At 48.1% G+C, this 19,597-nt stretch overlaps 1 protein-coding gene across 6 annotated transcripts in view; it reads left to right on the top strand.

Annotated features, from left to right (window-relative positions):
* Window positions 1-19,597, top strand: part of furina (furin (paired basic amino acid cleaving enzyme) a) — a 96,864-nt gene that overhangs the window by 32,319 nt on the left and 44,948 nt on the right. For all 6 annotated transcript variants that reach the window (XM_061244394.1, XM_061244393.1, XM_061244396.1 and 3 more), the window contains exon 3: window positions 14,000-14,098. In XM_061244394.1, the coding sequence (XP_061100378.1) occupies window positions 14,000-14,098 (99 nt within the window). The remainder of the gene's footprint in view (window positions 1-13,999; window positions 14,099-19,597) is intronic.

Raw genomic sequence — 19,597 nt, 5'->3', positions numbered from 1 at the left:
AAATATAACTCCTCAAACATTAGGTTTCATATGTTATATTACCATGCCAGACCTCATTGTCAATTGCCTGTAGGCAGTCTTTTTTTCTAAAAATTTCTTACTGCTGGATTATCTAAGAAAAATAAGAACTCGATGTGCAGAACATTTAGTGTGAAAATTAACTTTTGTGCCCACCACTCATCAGATGTTGGCAAAATTGGAAAATTAAGGATAGTTTCCAATGTAAAAAATAATTTTTAAAATGTTCAACATCTCTACAGACATTCATGCTGCTACTTTTAAACCATCTCCTTTTCAGTCTCTTTTGCATTCATCAGTGCTGCAGAAATTCACCTGTTTGGCTGCATGTACAGCACTCCCATCAACTCATGGGCCCGTGTCCCTTGGTACAAAACTGAGCAGCAGATATTGTTGTGTATTTTTCTGAAGTACATTCAACATATCGATTCTGATGGAAAACACTGGGTCACTGTCTTTCTCAAGGTCTTCACAGCCGAGCTAAGGAAAGAAGTGGCCTCAGGTAATGTTGTTGATCACTGTGGAAGTTGAATAGCACTTGGAAGAGGTTAAGAGGTGTTTTGTGGAAGAGGTTAAGGCGGGTGTTTTTGGAAGAGGTTGAAGGTGCCAGTATACTCCAAACGAAATCACTTTCTCTTTTAAACAATGTGTCTTATCGTTTGGTTAGAAAAATATAAGAATGTGGCCAAACAAGGTAGCTAGCTAGCTACTTGGTGTTACTAATTTCCTCATCTTTTAGTTTTATCTGGCTACTTTTCTGACCAAACAATTTATCTTTTAGTTTGGATAGAAAATTCACTCTATTTAATTCTGTCGTAGGGCATCAGATGAGTCACTACTTCTCCTGTACCCCTTCTAGACACAAACATGGTGTAGCATTGTCATGGTTGTAACTGGAAAGAACAGTTGCTGATATCGTCATCTTTGAGATTTTAAGTTCAAGGAAAGTTCTCAAATTCCTGGCACAACATTTCCTTGAATTTGGTTATCAGTGATCTTGAGTTGTCCTGTGACGCAAAATATCTGTAACAAGTTTGTCTGCCCCCCCCCTCCCCCTGGTGGTGTGGTGTCGTCAAACAAAGAGTTCATAATGAGTATTCTGACCACGGTGTGACATGTTGGCCAGTGGTTCTTTGAAAGGTTTCTGCATTGTCAGGGAAAACTGCCAATTGAGGGGGTTTTTGATGGAAGAGGTGATAGGGGGGTGTTTGGTGGAAGAGGTTATAGGGGGGTGTTTGGTGGAAGAGGTTATAGGGGGGTGTTTGGTGGAAGAGGTTATAGGGGGGTGTTTGGTGGAAGAGGTTATAGGGGGGTGTTTGGTGGAAGAGGTTGTAGGGGTGTGTTTGGTGGAAGAGGTTATAGGGGTGTGTTTGGTGGAAGAGGTTGTAGGGGTGTGTTTGGTGGAAGAGGTTAATGGGGGTTTTGGTGGCTTGGTGAAAACATTTTGCTCCTGCAGAGATGCTGCTGACAACAATTCATCATTTCTTTAGTGCTTCCAAAACGATGCGCCGTCAAGCTGTGTGTGGAAACCTGCGGTGCGATCGCTGTCCCCGGCTCTGTAATGGATCCTTCTTCTCTCATCGCATTACACCAAACGCGTGCGAACAAAACGCTTTGAAATGCAAGCAGAGTTATTGCTTCCCAGGGGAATGCACCTGCCGGAAATGGGCTTCCTGGGTCTGTGTGGGCCCCCGCAGCCCAAATGAGCGCACCAGAACCACGGCTCTGGGCGCTCCGTCCACCGTCCTGCAACTCTCCATCATCAGCCCGATCACTGCGTTTAGTATTTCTCTCCTCAAGTCTTCAACAGCGTTCACTTTCCGCTCGAGATTTCCTGTCTGGTTGGTGCCCTATGCCTGTCCCTGTGGGCCGATGATTTGAATGCCTCTGTAATAGGCCTGTATTGCAGAGTGGGAGGTTCCCAGGGATAACTCTTAATTAAAAAACACTGCTGTACCTTACAAGCTGTTACGGAGAGAAGTTCTTGTCTCCCGGACACGATGAATAGACTAAAATCTCTCCCCCCCCTCGTGTGGAAAGCCGTCACCAGTTGAAAATGTCTCCTGTCGGCATGACGGATCAGGCGCGCGGGAGCAGCGCCACGAATAGGCAGTCTGAATTTTTAGAAGTTTTTAATCAGAAAGTAGCTCTTAAAGTTTTTTTCCTCTGGTTTCACTTTGTAGCATTTTGCTGAAACAGGCCATGCTGCCTTCTCCTATCATCCAGCACGAGCTCCAACCATGCCTGGCTGCAGAATTCACCAAGCTTCCTTCCTTCCAGTGCTATTGCATAGGCACAGGGAATGCTAACATCTCCAGTGGAAGGAGATGGCGTGGTATGAGGCTATGTGCCAGAGTTAAGTTGGCGCTTGCGTGGGGAGCGAGTCGCTCGGTTGCTGTTTGTAAAAATGGAGAGCAGTGGCAGCGAAATGGAAATGAGCTGCAGCTCTATGAGACAACGCTGATTAAAAGCTTTTTGAAAATGAAAACGATTGTTCACGCTCTCCCGTTGAGTGAGGTACAGTGTGAGCGGTCTGCCTGTGCCCTTTCTTTCACTGGCTGGAGGCCTGAGCTAGGGCAAATGCAAATGCAACAACATTAAAATGAAGGACTGTGCGCTGTCATAAAGTTAACGGCGTGTTTATATACCTTCACATTCAATTTGGGCGCTCTCTGTTAAGCTGCCTAGACATCAAAATGGAATACTAGAGAGCGTGCAGCCGCACTGGAGAGTACTTTTGAGGTGTGATTATTTTTTCTGGCCGTATCTGAACGGTGATTTGCCTGGAGGGGCCTTCTATTTTGCATTTTGCCACTGGCAGGACATGGAAAATGTTGAGGGCTTGTTGGACTTGGATGAGAGCTGACATGTTTTTATGTGAAATGTGTATGCTTCTCACTCATTGATTGACCTTCATTGATACTTTAAAATGTTTACAATAAGTGCAAACAATTTTATTCAGTGTGATTGCAAGCTGTACATTGAATAAAAAAAAGCGTTGCCTTTGGAACTGTGATCCCACTTATTTACGGTTTTATTACATTCTTCATCACTTGCGTTGCCTAATGTGTCCCGATTAAGCTGGTAAAATAAGAATTCTGTAAAACATGACATTTCTCCACATTTGCTCCCACAAACGATCAGCCAAAACAAGTCAATTAGATTTGGCTCCAGATCTGATGTAGATTCTGGATTTCAATCAAATCAACCAATTGATCTGCTGTTGTCTGACTCCCAGCAACATGGTGTGTTCCCCTGTTTGGTGGGAATTGCCTCAACACCCACCAGAAACAGAAGGAGAGAAACAGCTCAGCTCAAAGGGAGAGAAACTCAATGGATACATTTAAGTTTTTGTACATGTTTGGTACAAGGAATAATTGGGGACTATGTTCAATGCCGGCTCTGTACTGTAGCTATCTGGCTAGCTCTCCTCTTTAATCTGTTTTGTGCAGGGTTGAAAACGCGGGTTGATCCAGTGGCAAAAGGACATGGGTTTGACCTACGCATTTTTAAAATGAACATTCCTGTGACTTCCTCCTGCCCTTAAATATTTTTAAGCTAGTGTTTGAATCCTCGATTTTAATGCCCTGTTGTTTGAACAAAGGGTTGTCGGAAACAACAAATGATTGACCTTAGTTTTATCCTTGCTGACTAAATGAAGTACGAAATGGATAAATGATATTTGAAATTGTAATCTTCTGCTGAAAGAATCTTCAAGGGCAGCATATGCTTCACTGGCATTTCTAAAGAAGCATTTCTTTCCACTGAATGCCTATTCTTTTACAGTCAGGCACATGGAGACCATCCAACCTTAATTTACTGTCTGTCCTCCCCATATCTGCTTTCTTAAATTTTATACAAGGGAGACTGTAGTCATTGGTGCATATAGTATTTATGTTACTAAAGACACACATACTTTAGTAACAGAAAATCCTTATCTAGAGTGACTTACAACATGGTGCATGCGGTAGGATTTCATGAACACCCCCTTGGTGGGAGAAAGGAGCCTGTTTGTTCTCCATACAGCAGTGTCATTTGTAGGGCCATCGTCGTAGTAACCCCGGGTCCTTGGGTCTCGGCTCTCCCAGGTCTCCACAGCGGTCCTGCCCAGGGGCCGCAGCGCTCCCCGTCTTTCCCAAACGCATCCGAACACACTGAGCGCCTGTGACCTGAACCGGCAGCGCTCCCAGAGAGTGAGGACACGGCGGGGACTTTATTATGCCGGTTTATCTCTAATGGCATTGCCAATAATAGCGCTTTTGTGATGACTCGTGTTCACTTTGAAGTCACGTTGCAGATGAAAATTGTAATGGGCCATGATTAGGGAAGAGAAAAGACATAATACTGAATTACAGGCAGCTTAAAGTGTAAGCTTCTTCCTTAATCTTCTGAAGAAGCCGATTGTCAACACCACACGCCACGCCTTTTTTATTATACTTGAAATTATCAATACAAACCATTAAATATCCGTGGCAGGGTGTTGTTCTGGAAGTCTGGTCCATTTCATCTATTGACAGTGGAACTGAGACATATGATGAGGATAAAAACGGCTTTGTTTTCCCTCTGTTAATGCAGGATTGTTGGATTTGAATGATAGGTGGGTGGGGGAAGGGCACTTGCTGGGAGATATCCCTTTAGACATTTGCATTAATATTTAATGCATCACCGAACTAGAAGTATTTCCAGCATGTTTGCCAATGTAGTTTTTAATTTGAATTTGCATGTTCTGCTCCTAGAATTATATAATTAATACTTGAAGTACATTTGGTTTTTATAAGATTGTATATCTCCAGCAGGCAGTGTGTTTATTAGGTCTTTTATTGGGCAGTGGGCTGTTCACTTCCCAGAATTCATCTGTGTGTACACATACGCACACAGAGGCCAAAGAGCACTGATGAGAATAGAAAGGAAATTGTTAGACCATAAAGATAAAGATCATCATAATGATGGCTTTTTCTGCTAAATGAACCTGCTCATAGGACCTCTTTCCCCCCGTTCCTCGGTTCCACTGGCATCCCTAAATACTAGCCTAATTAGAAGGCCTGTGCTGCCTTGTTAAGTATATGGGCAGTGTGACCAAGAGCAAGAGAGAGGAATGCACATTTTGTGTCTCCTTACCCATTTGTGTAATGGCCTCCCTCACACATTCTCCGGATCAAAGCTGCACTGCATTGATGATTCTCTATTTTGTTTTTCCGGTGGGACACCTTGGTGTTGGTCTTCCCTCAAATTTTTGAGCTGTGTTTTGCTTCGTCTCCAATGCGGAGAGGAGATGCGGTGAGCTGGCTCACACCAGTAACCTCTTGTCCATCAGTGGGCTTGGTAAAGGGATGGAGAAGGTCTTCAGGAGTACTGAAAAACAATGGAAAGGGATCGGCTAACGCTCGCTGGGCTAACGGGCTAACGCTCGCTGGGCTAACGGGCTAACGCTCGCTGGGCTAACGGGCTAACGCTCGCTGGGCTAACGGGGTTAAGCCCACCCCATAAGGCGAGAGGCTGCTCCTCATGGAACTCACGGCCACCTGTCTAAAGGCCTTTTCTTTTCCCTCCCCTCCCCTCCCCACCCCACAAACGAGAGAAGTAAGCCATACTTTAAATTGGAGCAAACTTTTAACTTTTTTTTTTTTTGCGCCGTTGTTTTTTTTGCGTTGTGCTTTACCAGGGTCTGGTGTTTTAAATCAAGCGTACTTCAGAGCTGTTACTCAACCCCTGAATTACGGGGAGCTTTGGAACGCTGGTGGCTGGCGGTATTGCCTTGACAAAAGACATTGAGCTGATGCCAGTTAAAAGCTGGCTGTTTTCCCCCCTGACTCAACTCAGTGTTGCTGAGCAGCTGGAGCATAGATCTCCAGTGTTCTGCGCTTGTCCAGTGCTATAAATTAAACTGTCTAGCTGTCTAGAGAAGGACTGTTACTAAGGGTGCCACCAGAATAATTCCATTGAGGGTTGTCTAATCCCTGCTGTAACAAAGTGTGCATCCATATGCCGTCCAAAACCCCCAGTTAGTGGGCTCCCGCTGCTAATGGTGGTGAGATTGGCATTTGGGGAGCGTACTCGTTTGATGCCCTCTGCAGCCTTGTCTCGGTTTGGCCGCTGGCGTGAAGGGAAACGGCTGGTTATCTCTGAGCACCAGTGCGGGTTCAGGCCGTGTCAGCCCCCCAGCTGCAGCTGAGCCAGGGTGGGGCTCCCCAGACGTTTCGCAAACTTGGAATGATCCCTGGTTTCCCGCTCTCCGATCACTGTAAACAAGGGAAAGAGCTGGGCTGCATGAGAATGCTCCGGTCTGCCCTTTCCTTTATTAAATGCGCAGACCGTGTCCGTGTTGTCGGATGACCTCAAGTGCCATTAAAGAATGTGACTGTGGCTTTACTGAAGAGCACACGCCCGCACTTTACTGAAGAGCACACGCCCGCGCTTTACTGTAGAGCACACGCTTTACTGAAGAGCGCACGCCCGCGCTTTACTGAAGAGCGCACGCCCGCGCTTTACTGAAGAGCGCACGCCCGCGCTTTACTGAAGAGCACACGCTTTACTGAAGAGCGCACGCCCGCGCTTTACTGAAGAGCGCACGCCCGCGCTTTACTGAAGAGCGCACGCCCGCGCTTTACTGAAGAGCGCACGCCCGCGCTTTACTGAAGAGCGCACGCCCGTGCTTTACTGAAGAGCGCACGCCCGCGCTTTACTGAAGAGCGCACGCCCGCGCTTTACTGAAGAGCGCACGCCCGCGCTTTACTGAAGAGCGCACGCCCGCGCTTTACTGAAGAGCGCACGCCCGCGCTTTACTGAAGAGCGCACGCCCGCGCTTTACTGAAGAGCGCACGCCCGCGCTTTACTGAAGAGCCCCGCTGTGTTTCAGACATGCTGCTCACGTGCTCTGTGAAGTCAGTGAAATGTGGGAAAGACGTTTATTTCCCCGCTCGTTTACCTGCTTGTGAACTCGGTCACAGGGGTACCGGGAGTGGGCCTGCGGCTGTGTTCTCTGGTGCTTTGTGGCAGATGGCGAAGAATTACCTCTGCTACGCGCTTCACAGTCCCAGCCTTCTGTACAACACTGCCAGGCAAAGGGACGTGTTTTGCTCCTAAATGTAGACATTTAGCCCCGGGACAACCACGCTGAAGCGCTGGTCTGTGAGAGTGCCGGTGGGAGCCGGGGTTGTGACGCGTTGTTTTTCACGCCCTCGTGTCGGTGTGTCAGTGGCTTTCTGCTCCAGCCTCCGTCCTCTCAGTGGGTCCGATGGTAGCGCACGCGTGTTTATTTACCCAAACAGACCCGCACCCCGGGCTCCAGAGCCTGCTGTGGAGGAGGAATTTCAATACTAAACAGTTGGATGAAAGGTTAGCATCTGAAACAGGCCTGTTGTGCCCTGTCTCTCCACGTTCCCTTCACCTGTTTACAGCCTGCGGTTTTCCTGCTTCAGACTGGCATATTTCTGCCATTTTGAAGCACAGTGGTCTTAATAACCCAGCAGGAATTGCCTAACACTCATTAAGTATATGCCTGCAAGTTGTACTTGGCAGGAACGAGGAGAACAAACGCGCTGGAAATTTGACTGCCAGTCGCTGTGCATAGCAATGAGGCAGACTGGTCCTGCCTCTGCCCTGCTGATTACGGCTGGGAAAGTAGACGCCAGTCTAGCTCGTTAACGCCGCAAAGTCGCTACGCTAGCTTCTCACAATGTAGGGGTACGGTGTCGTGCGGCAGCTGTTGTCATGACTGGAACTGAACCTCTCCTTTCTGCTGATGCCCAAACAGTTATTAAATAACATTCCACCTTCATGATAATAATAATAATGATATTAATAATAATAATAATAATAGGAATATAAAAACAAATACTTTCACACAAACCGACTGTTCTCAGCATGGCTGTTGTCGTGCTCTGTGAACTTGAATGGCATGTCAAAGGTGAACATGGTTGTAATTTTCTGGGAGGTGCCGGGCTAACCCAATTATGTGCTCCAGTGCATTGAAATGCCACAAACCCTGCTGAAGCCAGCGTCCTTCCAGCTCCTGCCTCTATAGCGCTGTGTGCTCTTTATGTTGTAAGTGAAGTTATTTGCCATCTTTAATTCTGAAGTACAAAATGAGGTCTGATTTATTCAGAAATTAAGAAATGTTTCATCTTTTTTTGTGAACACAAACCATTATTGGTAATGTAGTTATACGAAAGGCTCGGGGCAATTCTGAAAATGTAATACTGCACAGTCTTCAGCAGAAGAACTGCTTGCTATGCACGCTTGCGCGTTTTATGATCTTCATTATTATTCCATTACAGGAACAATGATAGACCTGCCAAGAGATCTCACACACCACACTGGATAAACACACATTACAGACCCCAAAACAAAACATCTGCTGTTGAACACTTCTTCAGATTAACTAAAAGTAGGCCTGTGTAAATATCCCGTATCTTGAAATTGCTTCTGATTCTCTGAACACAGATACTGTAGGTAAACGGGACCTTTTTTTAATCATGATGACTGGCGAGGATATGGCTGAATTTTATCTCTTGGACGAGGCCAATGGCTAGAAAGTGGCTGCTTTTACAACAAAGGGAGACGTATTGTAATGAATTCTGCAGTGCATAAATACATGCAACTAATGCAAAAATCATCAATCACCGAATGATATCTTCTAAAGCTTGGTGGCTAAAGAACTGGCTTGACTGGGGTTATCTGAAAAGCAGACACATTGAACAGCACTGTTGAGAAGCACCCATGTTAGGCTATTATAGAAGTCAATTGAACCACTATCAGAAGCAGCTTTAGTACCCGTCTTTCAGGCCAAAATGGCAAAAGCAAGTATTGAGTTTTGCTTCTTGGAAGAACACTTCACAATCCCATGATGGTGTGGGACTGTAGTTATGATAAGTGGCGATCTGTTTTCATCTGAGACTGAATTGGCTTGGTCTTTGAGTCATAACAATTGCCGGCCAAAACGGTTTTCAGTGGCCAAAGCCTTGCCTCTCGATTCAGTGAACATTCAAACAATTTCCTGTAAATTAAAATCATCCCTGTTGGGGGCATACTATTTTCCGTAAAAGTGTGCAGCTAGGTTTTTGGCATTTAACAATTTGAAACTTTTCGGAGCGCACAAAGTACAATCCATTTGAAATCACAGCACACACCCCCACAGTGAAAAGGTTGCATTTTCCATTTTCACCAGAAACAAAGCTCAGAGCATCATGGTATGAAGAGCCCTGTCCCTGTACTTTCACCCCTCAGTGAGCACTCTTTCGTGGGGAGGAGAAAAAGGGAATTGCCTGGAGCAGTGGTTTGTGATCCGTAAAGGGCACTGTGGCTCCCGTGTTCCCTGCAGAATGGAGGGATCAGTTGGGATCGCCCTCGGGGCTGTAGGCCTGTAAACATGAGCCCCTTGTTGTTGCTCAGCGAAGGGCTTATGGGATTCTGGAGCTGGCTTCCAGGGATCTGTTGAATGGACGGTCACGTTGTGGCTAAACCTGACAGGCACTGCAGAACCTGCATACTGCTCCTCACCTCTCAGTCTGTTTAGCCGGTTAGCTCTCAGCTGTCAGTTTCTCCGGCCCCGGCAGTGAAAGCACAGCGCTCGGCTTTGGGAAAAGGGATAGCCACACAAAGAGGAAAAAGTCGGCACCTTGAGCGGGGATAGCTTTGCCGTTTCTGTCAGCTCTTTTTCCTTGGGAGGGTGAGGGAGGGAGAGCAGAGCCGGGATGTGGAGGGTACTGGCAACGAGGTCACAGACCTGAGCCATGAGCAGCCTCTCCACTGTAGGAGTGTGGAACAGCGCAGATCTCCGCTGTAGGAGTGTGGAACAGCACAGATCTCCGCTGTAGGAGTGTGGAACAGCGCAGATCTCCGCTGTAGGAGTGTGGAACAGCGCAGATCTCCGCTGTAGGAGTGTGGAACAGCGCAGATCTCCGCTGTAGGAGTGTGGAACAGCGCAGATCTCCGCTGTAGGAGTGTGGAACAGCGCAGATCTCCGCTGTAGGAGTGTGGAACAGCGCAGATCTCCGCTGTAGTGCGTCAGCGTTCCTCCCACCCTTTCCGTGAGAGCCTCCTCTCTCTCGCCCCAGGGTGTGGGTGCATCTCTCCCCCTCCCCTGCTGTCCCGGGACGCTGCTGGTCTTTTTGGCGTTCTTATCTGGGCTCACACAGCGGGTCTCGTCCGAGGCGTCAGGTTCCCTTCTCTCCTCTTTGTGATGAACAATGGCCGCCATGGAGCCTCTCGCGCTTTTATTATTGAATGTCAGCGTTTAATTTCATTCCATTTTCATTCCTCACCACCCCCTCTCCCTCCCGACGGCGGAGCGCGGCTCTCTGCGAAGGGGCCCGTCGTAAGAGTGCACTCTCAGGGGTGATTGCTTTTCATTTGTGCGCTGGCTTTTATTCAGGGGCAGGCTGTGTGTGTCAGCACGCCTCCGCGCTGCCTGTTTACTCCTGATTAAGTGTCCCGCGCTCCTACCTCCCAGCGCGCTGCAGTCAGGGCAGGCCATGCCCTGGAGGACACGCCACCCATTACCCGCATAGCACAGAGCCTATTCTCGGGGTTTCCACAAAGGTCATTTTCTCTGTTCCTTTCGAGGTGGCCCATTTAGGCAGATTTAAAATTAGAAAGATTTCTATTAATCCCACTTGGACTTTTTATTTTTATAGAAAATCCATTTGGCACTGCAGGCCCCTCTTTAGTAATTTGCAGCATTTATGGAAAGCATTGTTCTGCCTTCTCCACTGATGGCACCAGAAGCATCTTTATAACCAGAGAATTGGGGCATTTTGTGCAAATCTTTGTCTGGCCGTTCTGTGTGCTCAGTATTGGACAATGCAGACATGCTGGATTCAGTTCCTCTGCCATTGTCACCATCTTTATTTTTTTTTTCCCCCACTCCAGAGCTGGGGAACATCATTTCTAGTCCACAGAATGCACAGCATCTCTTATAGATCGCACTGCCATGCCTGACAATGATTAATGAATCTTTAGTTTGCCTAATGACACCATTAATTAGTCATTGAAATGGCTCCCGAAAAGCTATTACTTAGTTTGAAACTCCTTCAGCGCTTTTCTGGGGAGGGGTCCCTCCATGCTGTTTATTCTGCCATTTAAAGAGTGCTCTTATTGCTGCTGGTTCTGCTGCTCTCTGCTGTGTGTGTGTGTGTGTGTGTGTGTGTGTGTGTGTGTGTGTGTGTGTGTGTGTGTGTGTGTGTGTGTGTGTGTGTGTGTGTGTGTGTGTGTGTGTGTGTGTGTGTGTGTGTGTGTGTGTGTGTGTGTGTGTGTGTGTGTGTGTGTGTGAGAAAGAGAGGTGGGGGATCGATATACTCCACTGCAGGGCTGACGTCTCTGCTGCCGGGCTCATGCGTCAGATGGAAGTCCGGAGAGGCCCAGTCATGTTGACATGAGCATTTGGATGTTCAGTTGGCAGCATTTGACTCGTGCCTTGTGGCTCCTTTTGAGTCTGAGGTCTGTGGGGGGATGGGCACCGGTCAGAGGGATGACTTATTGTGTGCTGTTACACACTGACTGTATTCACAGGGCTGGGTTATTGTGTGCTGTTACACACTGTCTGTATTCACAGGGCTGGGTTATTGTGTGCTGTTACACACTGACTGTTTTCACAGGGCTGGGTTATTGTGTGCTGTTACACACTGACTGTTTTCACAGGGCTGGTTTATTGTGTGCTGTTACACACTGACTGTTTTCACAGGGCTGATATTGTGCATTGTAGGACTTTACGCTCTGTCTGAATGCAGTTACGCACAGCGGTGTGGGTTATGAGTAGTTTAAGGGGATATTTTTTTACATGCTCTGCTGATGTACTCGTTCCGTTGGTTTTATTATGCATTCTTACTGCTTGATATTTACTGAAGCAATTTTCATTGAGCACCTTGTTCAGTGGTAAAATAGCATAGACTCACCTGGGGCTCTGCTGTTTGAAACACATGGTTATAAATCCACTTTCTCTGTGACGGCGCTGCACTTCCTCCCCTGTGCCGTTGACTGCCAATGCGAGCGTGTCCGTACGGCGGGGTCAGGAACGCCGCGGTCCTTCCCAGCGCTGTGTTTGGCTTCCAGCAGTGCCACGGCCGAGCGGGAACCCTGGACTCCACGGTCGGCTGTCACTCGACGCGACCGCTCTCGTTCAGAGCGAGTCCGGCCGAAAGCTCTCCTTCCCTCTCCCCTTCCCGTCACTCTGAGCCCAAGGAGTGCTGTGTCATTTGTATTGAGGGGAAATTGAAGGTGTGCATTTCTATCCTGACCTGTAGCAGCAGGCAGTTCTGCAGGCTGGCGTGCGGTAATGTACCTGCTCCGTCTTATTTCATGCTTACATCTGGGAAGTAGAGCTGAGGAAGAAAATGAAATAGAAAGTGCTGCGCTTTTCCAAAAACCTTTGCCCGTTCAGAAGCAACAGAGCAAAGCCACTAAACTGCTCCGCTCCTGAGATGGATACCGCTTGGTGGGTATATGCTGAACTGAAGGGAAGTTGAGGACGCTTGTTAGCTTTTAAAAGATGGAGCGAGTTGTAGAAGATTCCCTGTGTTGGTTTCACATCCCCCTGGGTAATCCGGCAGTGCATACCCGCCGGCTCGGTCCACTGGCCGTGTGTGTTTTTGGGATCGGATAAGACCGAGAGCTCTGAACAGTGAAAAGGCAGACTATTACTTCCCAGAGGCCTGCAGTTCAGCCAGCCAGAACCGCCATCGTTTTTTACGTTTTATTTTTCAAAAGAAATTCTTCTTCTCAGAGTGCTGCGGCAAAAATGTGGCCTATTTGGGTCTTACCTCGGAAAAAGAAAGCCAAGCCTGCGAAACGGGGGAGTGAAAGCGCTCCGAGGCTTTGGCCTTTCTCACACTCGCGCAGTGCGATCTCGGGCGATCTCGCAGCGAGCCATCCCTCGCGTTAACACACGCACGCTGCAGGTCTTCATCGCGCTCCCTTTCTACTGACGCTGAGAAAGAGCCCGGCTTTCTGCCTGGTTATTTATTCATGAGCTGTGCGTTTGAACACTGTCCTGGGAGGGGGCCATCTGAAAACGTATCCGAGTAGCGTACATCTCTGCTGGAAAAGCGAAAGTGATTTGAGTGAAACCGGGATACTCATTTGTATTCGTGCAGACGGTAGATTGGAAACATGGGCTCTGTGTTGGGGGGTTGAGTGTCTGTGGGTTGTGAGCATATTGAGCGTGGAGCAGCCTGCCCCCCCTGTATCGCACCGGGGAGCTGGGTATGCGACGCTCGGGTAGTTAAGGCTCGGAGCTCCAGGCACGGTGGCTCGGGGTAGATGGGAAATGCGGTCCAATTGGAAAGCGCTTAATCAGGGCAGAGCCGAGGAGGGAGGTGTAGAACGCTGCTTAATTTAACTGCGCGTGTGACGGCCTCTGGGATCCGGGGACTCGGCCTCGAGGCGCGCGCTGTTAATTGCGTGCAGTTGTCGCTTGTCCCGCACCCCTCCGTCAAATGAAAACCCGTTTGGGCGCTCAGGCGAGTCTGTGACTGTTGATTGTGACAGAGTCCCCGGCGAAGCTGTGAAGATTGGAGAGGTTCTGTAAGGTTTGGCAGAATCTTCCCCTGCGAACGCTAACACTTATACTTCCCCGCCGCGTGTTGTCACTAACGTCCCGAAATGGCCTGCGCTGTCTCCCGCTCGGCGGAAACAGCCGCCGGGCTTGTCAACACGGCTCCCCCACGTGTCACGGCACGCTCACGTGACCGCCCGTAAGAGCAGCCGAGGTCTGTGAACGACAGCCATCCCACCCCACTGCCGCCCAGGGGATTGGCTGTGAATTGGGCTTGAAATCCTCTTCTCTCCGCCCGTTACACCGAGACTACATGTGGAACATCGTCCTGGGGGCCGGTTTAAAGACCGTTGTACCACCGCGAGTTGGCTTGGTTCTTGCTTTTACAGGAAGTTTGTGCGGAGCTAATGTTAAAGTGACAGTAATTTATTTTGTGCCAAGCTTCGTCTGAAGGCAGTTTATGAATATGCCTGTTTGTTTTTGTCTCTCTAGGTGTTCGGTGATTATTACCACTTCCGGCACCGTGGAGTGGTGAAGAGATCTACATCGTCCCACCGCGGAACACACGTCAAGCTGCACCAGGAGCCCCAGGTACGACCGGGGATACGGGTCAAACATGCCTCCAGTGAGCCGCATACATTTCCATGCAGTCAGGCTGAGGCACACGGGTACTTCATCTACATTTGCAGGAATACCATCAGCCTAGCTGCGGGGGGCTAAGGTTTCCTCTTATGGGGATACAGTGTGGCAGAATATTGCTGTGTAGGAACACTGAGTCTCGTGCAGTCATTCATCATGTCAGCCCGACGCCCTTGCCCAACGGCTGGGGCTATTTTTTAGCCCGCATCACTACGCAGGGGTCTGGGCGATGGTACTCTGTGCTGTTTCCGTACTGATAATGCGATGCCTTTAGGCGTGTCGTATGCAATCTGTGCTTGGCTGGAAGGCAGGGAGCCCATTTCAGGACCTTGGAGTCAAATTGATTCAGTGTCAAATAAACTGATGGATATTGCGGTTGTGAGGCTATAGAAATTAACAGCTTGACTGACTGTCAGGCCTGGGACCGGAGTATCATACATCCCCCGGATGCTAAGCGCTTCAGATCTCCGGTGCGAGCGTTTGCCTTTCGCCCCGGCGTCTGCGATGCCTCGCTCCTGGTCTCTCCACATCTCTGGGTCCGAAGGCGGGGAGCGGGCAGACGTTTGCAGCACGGCTGTTTGAAGGGAGGACTGGAGGACGACTGCAGCACCTCGGACCTCGGTCACCCGAGGCCTCGGTCCAGAGGCCGGACCCAGGACCTCGCCAAACACTGACTTCTGACTGGTGGCAGAAACGATGTGAACTGCAGGCACCATGAGGTTAGCATGGGCTGATTCATACCATCGGGCAGGGAGTTAAAGAGCAGCGCTGGCTGTTTCTCCAGCTCTGGCAGACCCCCACCCCCCATTGTGTGGTGAAGAGGTACCAGAGTAACGACCCCACCAGGGCCCACCTCCACGTGCTGGGCTCATTAGAACCTGACCGGTGTCGTTGGCGAGCCAGAAGCCCCAGTCTTACTGACGGCGCATCGACGGACGAGTTCATCTCTGCAGCGCAGGAGAATTTATTAGGCATGGGCGTCACTCCTGTCAGCTCTTCCCTCTGCTCTGTGCGGAGCTGGCCCGGGCCTTTAACAGCCTTATTAACATCCAGCTCCTCTCCGCTCCTCTCCGCTCCGGAGGGACGCACTGTTACTCGCGGATCTGCGCCCGATTACAGGCGCCGCTGGCGGGGTCGGGGAGAGAGCTCACCGTCCTGTTTAACAGGCACCGCTCTAAGAGGGGCCGTGTGTGTGGGCGGCAAGTGGAGTGGGGCGTGTGTGGGCGGCAAGTGGAGTGGGGCGTGTGTGGGCAGGGGGTGGGGCGTGTGTGGGCAGGGGGTGGGGCGATGCAGCGTGTAGGGTGGGGCGTGTGTGGGCAGTGGGTGGGGCGATGCAGCGTGTTGGGTGGGGCGGTGCGGCAGCGCAGGTGCGAGGAGAAGAACGTCCTGTGCGGGTTGAGAGGGGGCCTGCGTCCCACACGGCCGCTCCGCTTCCCTCAGCACGGCCCCCCGGCTTCAAACCAGAGAGGTCAAAACCATTCAATCAAAAACACACAGAGAAAACCCAAACTGAGCTGGGGTGGTGGGCTTCACCGTGTTTATGGGCTAGCAGTCTCCATGTTGGTCATGCTGGAGGCAGAAGCACTTATGGCCTGGAAGGAGCCACAGAATGCTGGCTGTTCTGTGCAGGGAGCGGCAGGGGTTGGGCACTGGTGCTGGTAGTGGAGGAGGAGCCAGGACCGGGTGAGCAAGACCGTGTAGGGAGGCACAGGGAGGTACAAGGGTCTGTGCATTCTCTGTTAAACAGGAACGCTTATTTACCACCTTTAACTGGGGAGCCTGGATGCAGGAGCACAGCTGTTTTGCATTAGCTGCTTCCTGCTGCACTTATAATGGAGATTTTATCTGCTACTTGCTGGAGCCTTTTCATTAGCATGTCTTGTTTTAAATAATTCCCAGAAATCCTTTCTCAGCATGTTCTGCATTTAGAATAGAAGATTGTTATTTTCGAAAAACTGGCGCATTAAGTGGTAGTTGTTTATTTTTTGATTTCATTGACTCGTCCATGCAGTCCCTTAGCAGCAAGCCACTGATTTAAAAGAGCAGCTCGTGTTTCACATTTTGAAGAGATTTTTCTAAATGTGCCTGTTTAATTAGGCGGCTAATAATTTACCTTTGACCTGTTTGCTCCACAGGTCCATGGTCCATAAATTCTCCTCTCAGCCTATCAGACTCAAGCTTGAACCCAGGGCACCACCTCTATGAAAACTGGCCCAGTTAAGCAGAGAGGGCTTGCCTTATATTTTGCATTGGCCGATAGACCCATTCAGGCACATTGAAAACTGAGCTGGACTGAACCTTGTCCAAAGTGTAAACTTGTGTCAGGACCCTGATGGTCTCCAGGCACAAGCAGTTTTAATTACTCATCATCAGACTGATTCTGATGGGTATATGCATATCGCCCCTCAACTGTGGAGACTATTTCTCAAAACCTGAAGGATGTATTCTTTCCCAGTCATCATCAATGAACCCATTCGGGTAGATGTCAAGCACCATGAAAGGTCCTCACTGATGGATGTGAGCTTAACCATACTTTAATAACTCTGCTGTATTCTGCCAGGATATTAGTGAGCACTCTTATTGCTTGTATTCACCTTCATTGTATGCTCTCAAAAGAAATCTCAAAAGCTTCAATGACCAGGCCTTCCTACACGATCTTAGCCTCGTAGAACCAGTGGATGATTTATTTTATTTGTACAAGTGATGCTTGGCTCTATTTTAAATCTATTTTTGTCAACCTATTGAATTAGCACCCTTGAGCGACAATGTCAGGACATAGTAGCCCCTGTTACACCCCTGTTCTCACCCTCCGAAAGAGCAGAAGCTGGAGGTAGGCTAGAAAATCACAATCTGGGAGTGACTGGTAGATGACTGGAACCCCGGCAATAAGATCAGACAAAGTATATTACCATCGGCAGTTCCTGCTTTCAACTCCTCCCAACCCGAAGCCGTTCTGGAATGAGATTAGAATAAAGAACAGTTTAATTAATGAAGAACAATGCATAATGACGCTGGCCCTGCATGTCTACTGATCTCTCTGTTTTCAAGAACAACATAATCACCTCCAACAAAGACGCTTGAATGCTGTCATAATTGCTGTGTCAATGGCAGCAGAATGTGACTCTTCCTGTCCTGATGCCCTCAAACCCTCTCAGGTTAGTCATACACCCCCCCCCCCCTTCACCCTCCCAAGTATTTTCTTTCTCCTCATGTCTAATCTCCCCATCTGATCTAACCGCTGAACTGAAGCTTATTGACCCAATGCAATCTGCTGGTTTTGATTCTATTGAGCCCTCCTTCCTCAAGCTTTCTGCTGACCTGTTCTCTCAGCCACTCTCATACCTATTCACACACTCTCTTCAAACGTCTGAAATGTCCAGTGATTGGGAAAGCTACATTTGCGCTGACCATTCTGATCCTAATCAATTTTACCAGGTCTTGCAAAAGTGCTTGAAAAGTAGTTGACAAACCACTAACCGCTTGGTTTTTTTGATTACTATGGTGCCTTATCTAATAGGCGGTCATGTTTTCCTGCTGCCGCAAAAGTCATCAAGGATATTTCAAAGTCTGTTGACATAGGAACCTCTGCACTGCATTATTTATGGACCTGCCTAAAGCTTTTGATATTGTGGATCACTCCTTATTACTGCACAAACTGTGCAATGCCTGTCTGTCCTACAGCTGTCAGTCTTGGTTTTAGATCTACTTTTATAACCACTTCCACTATGTCAGAGCTGACAAACACTCGTCTTCCTCGTCTTGTTGTAAAAGCTAGTATATCAAGGTTCCTCCCCCTCTTCATTATCTCCATAGACTTCCATTCACAACACTATTTTGTTCACACCATCTGCTGCCCTCTCTAATGCAATATCTATGACTTCAGCTCCATACAGTCTGCATACGTGGGTCTACATCGAGCACACGATGTAGAAGAAACAAAGCTGATGGTCTTCACTGCAGGCACTGGATGCGCCTCCATTACCAACAGTGGGCTCATTCCAATCGCTTATTTTTCTCCTATTGAGCTCCGCCATCTTTAATGACATTCCAACCCCTCAAATATTCATTCCAGAAGCTAGAAGTAGTAGTTAGGAGCTTCTAATCTTTCTTTCTTAAGAAACCATCGGCACATTCTTTGCGGAAGTATTTTTTTTATTTTATTTTTAAATAACTTGTGGAACAACCTGTCCCCAACTGCCACGTATCTGCCTGTGAATCATGTGACTTCCTTCTGACATTTTGAAGAAGCAATAAAATTCCGTTTGCCTAATTCGTGTTTTCTCGACTTCCCCATATTTCTTTCTTTTTCTTTCATCTTTTCCTAGCCTCTCCCAGGGGCTAGAGCCAGGGGTGAGAAAAGAGAAGGAAAATGAGGAGAAAAATAAGGCATTGGAGTGAACCCCAGTATTTTGCATAGACATTTTCTTGATTGTCCTACTCTACAGTTTTTAAATTGTAATCAAATAATTCACATGTGGTTAAGTGCGGATTCTCAGCTTTCATTATACAGCTTGGTTTCCCATCTAGAAATTACAGCACTTTATTTTTTTTACTTCGCCCTCCCTCCCTCCATTTCAGAGTCCATTTTAACAGAAGTCTGTAAATGTAATTTGTAATTATCAGTATGTTGCCTGTTCATCTGCAGAATCTATTCCTGTACTGAATGTCTGATTAACAGGCTTGAACACTGCAGTGTATATTATGTAACTAATATTGTCTTTTACTTCGTTTTGTTCAATGTCAGGTCATCATGGTAAATGAGAATTTGTTCTCGACTGACCTGGTTAAATAAAGGGCTAGGCTGGTCGCAGTGCTCACATCAGCCTGTGGCACAGCACGGTGGGATATATTCTCCATGTTGCTAGAACCTCTGGAATGTTAATCTGTTTGCTCCAGCTTAATTATCAGCTGAACTTTTGAGTATCTCTGGAATGAAGGATTGGCTGTCTGATGCACCTACCCTCCCTTATGAGTGATCGCTGCTGCTGGCTCCTGCCATAGCCCCACATTCTCCATTCTGACGCCACAGCGGGAGATAAGAGAATTGCACCCGTTTTTTTCCCCATTTTGTTTTATGCATGAGATTTAATACGATCCGTTTTAAAATTCAAAAGCTCTGCTTTCTGCTTGAAAGGCTACCTCATACAGAAGTGTGCCGCAACGCTAAAAATGTCTCTGAACTTCATGAGCTCTGTGAATGCTGTCCTCAACGGACAAATGCGCATGCATTCACACCAAAAGGCCTTTTCAAAAATTTCCAGCATTTTCCCGTAAAATGATTTGATAATAAAGCTTGCGACTTGAACCACAAGACTCACATTGTGTGTCATTGCAGATCGAGTTAAACTTGGGTGGGCAGTCACAAATGACAAATACAGTTCCTTATAAAACATCTGTGACCATGCTACCTATCTCACCAGTCCAACGGGCAGTGAAGACCTTGTTTGTGCT

The sequence above is a fragment of the Conger conger genome, chromosome 6, assembly GCF_963514075.1.
Source record: "Conger conger chromosome 6, fConCon1.1, whole genome shotgun sequence".
Classification (NCBI taxonomy): domain Eukaryota; kingdom Metazoa; phylum Chordata; class Actinopteri; order Anguilliformes; family Congridae; genus Conger; species Conger conger.
The sequence above is the reverse complement of the archived record's forward strand: the minus strand, read 5'-3'. Positions and strand labels throughout refer to the sequence as shown.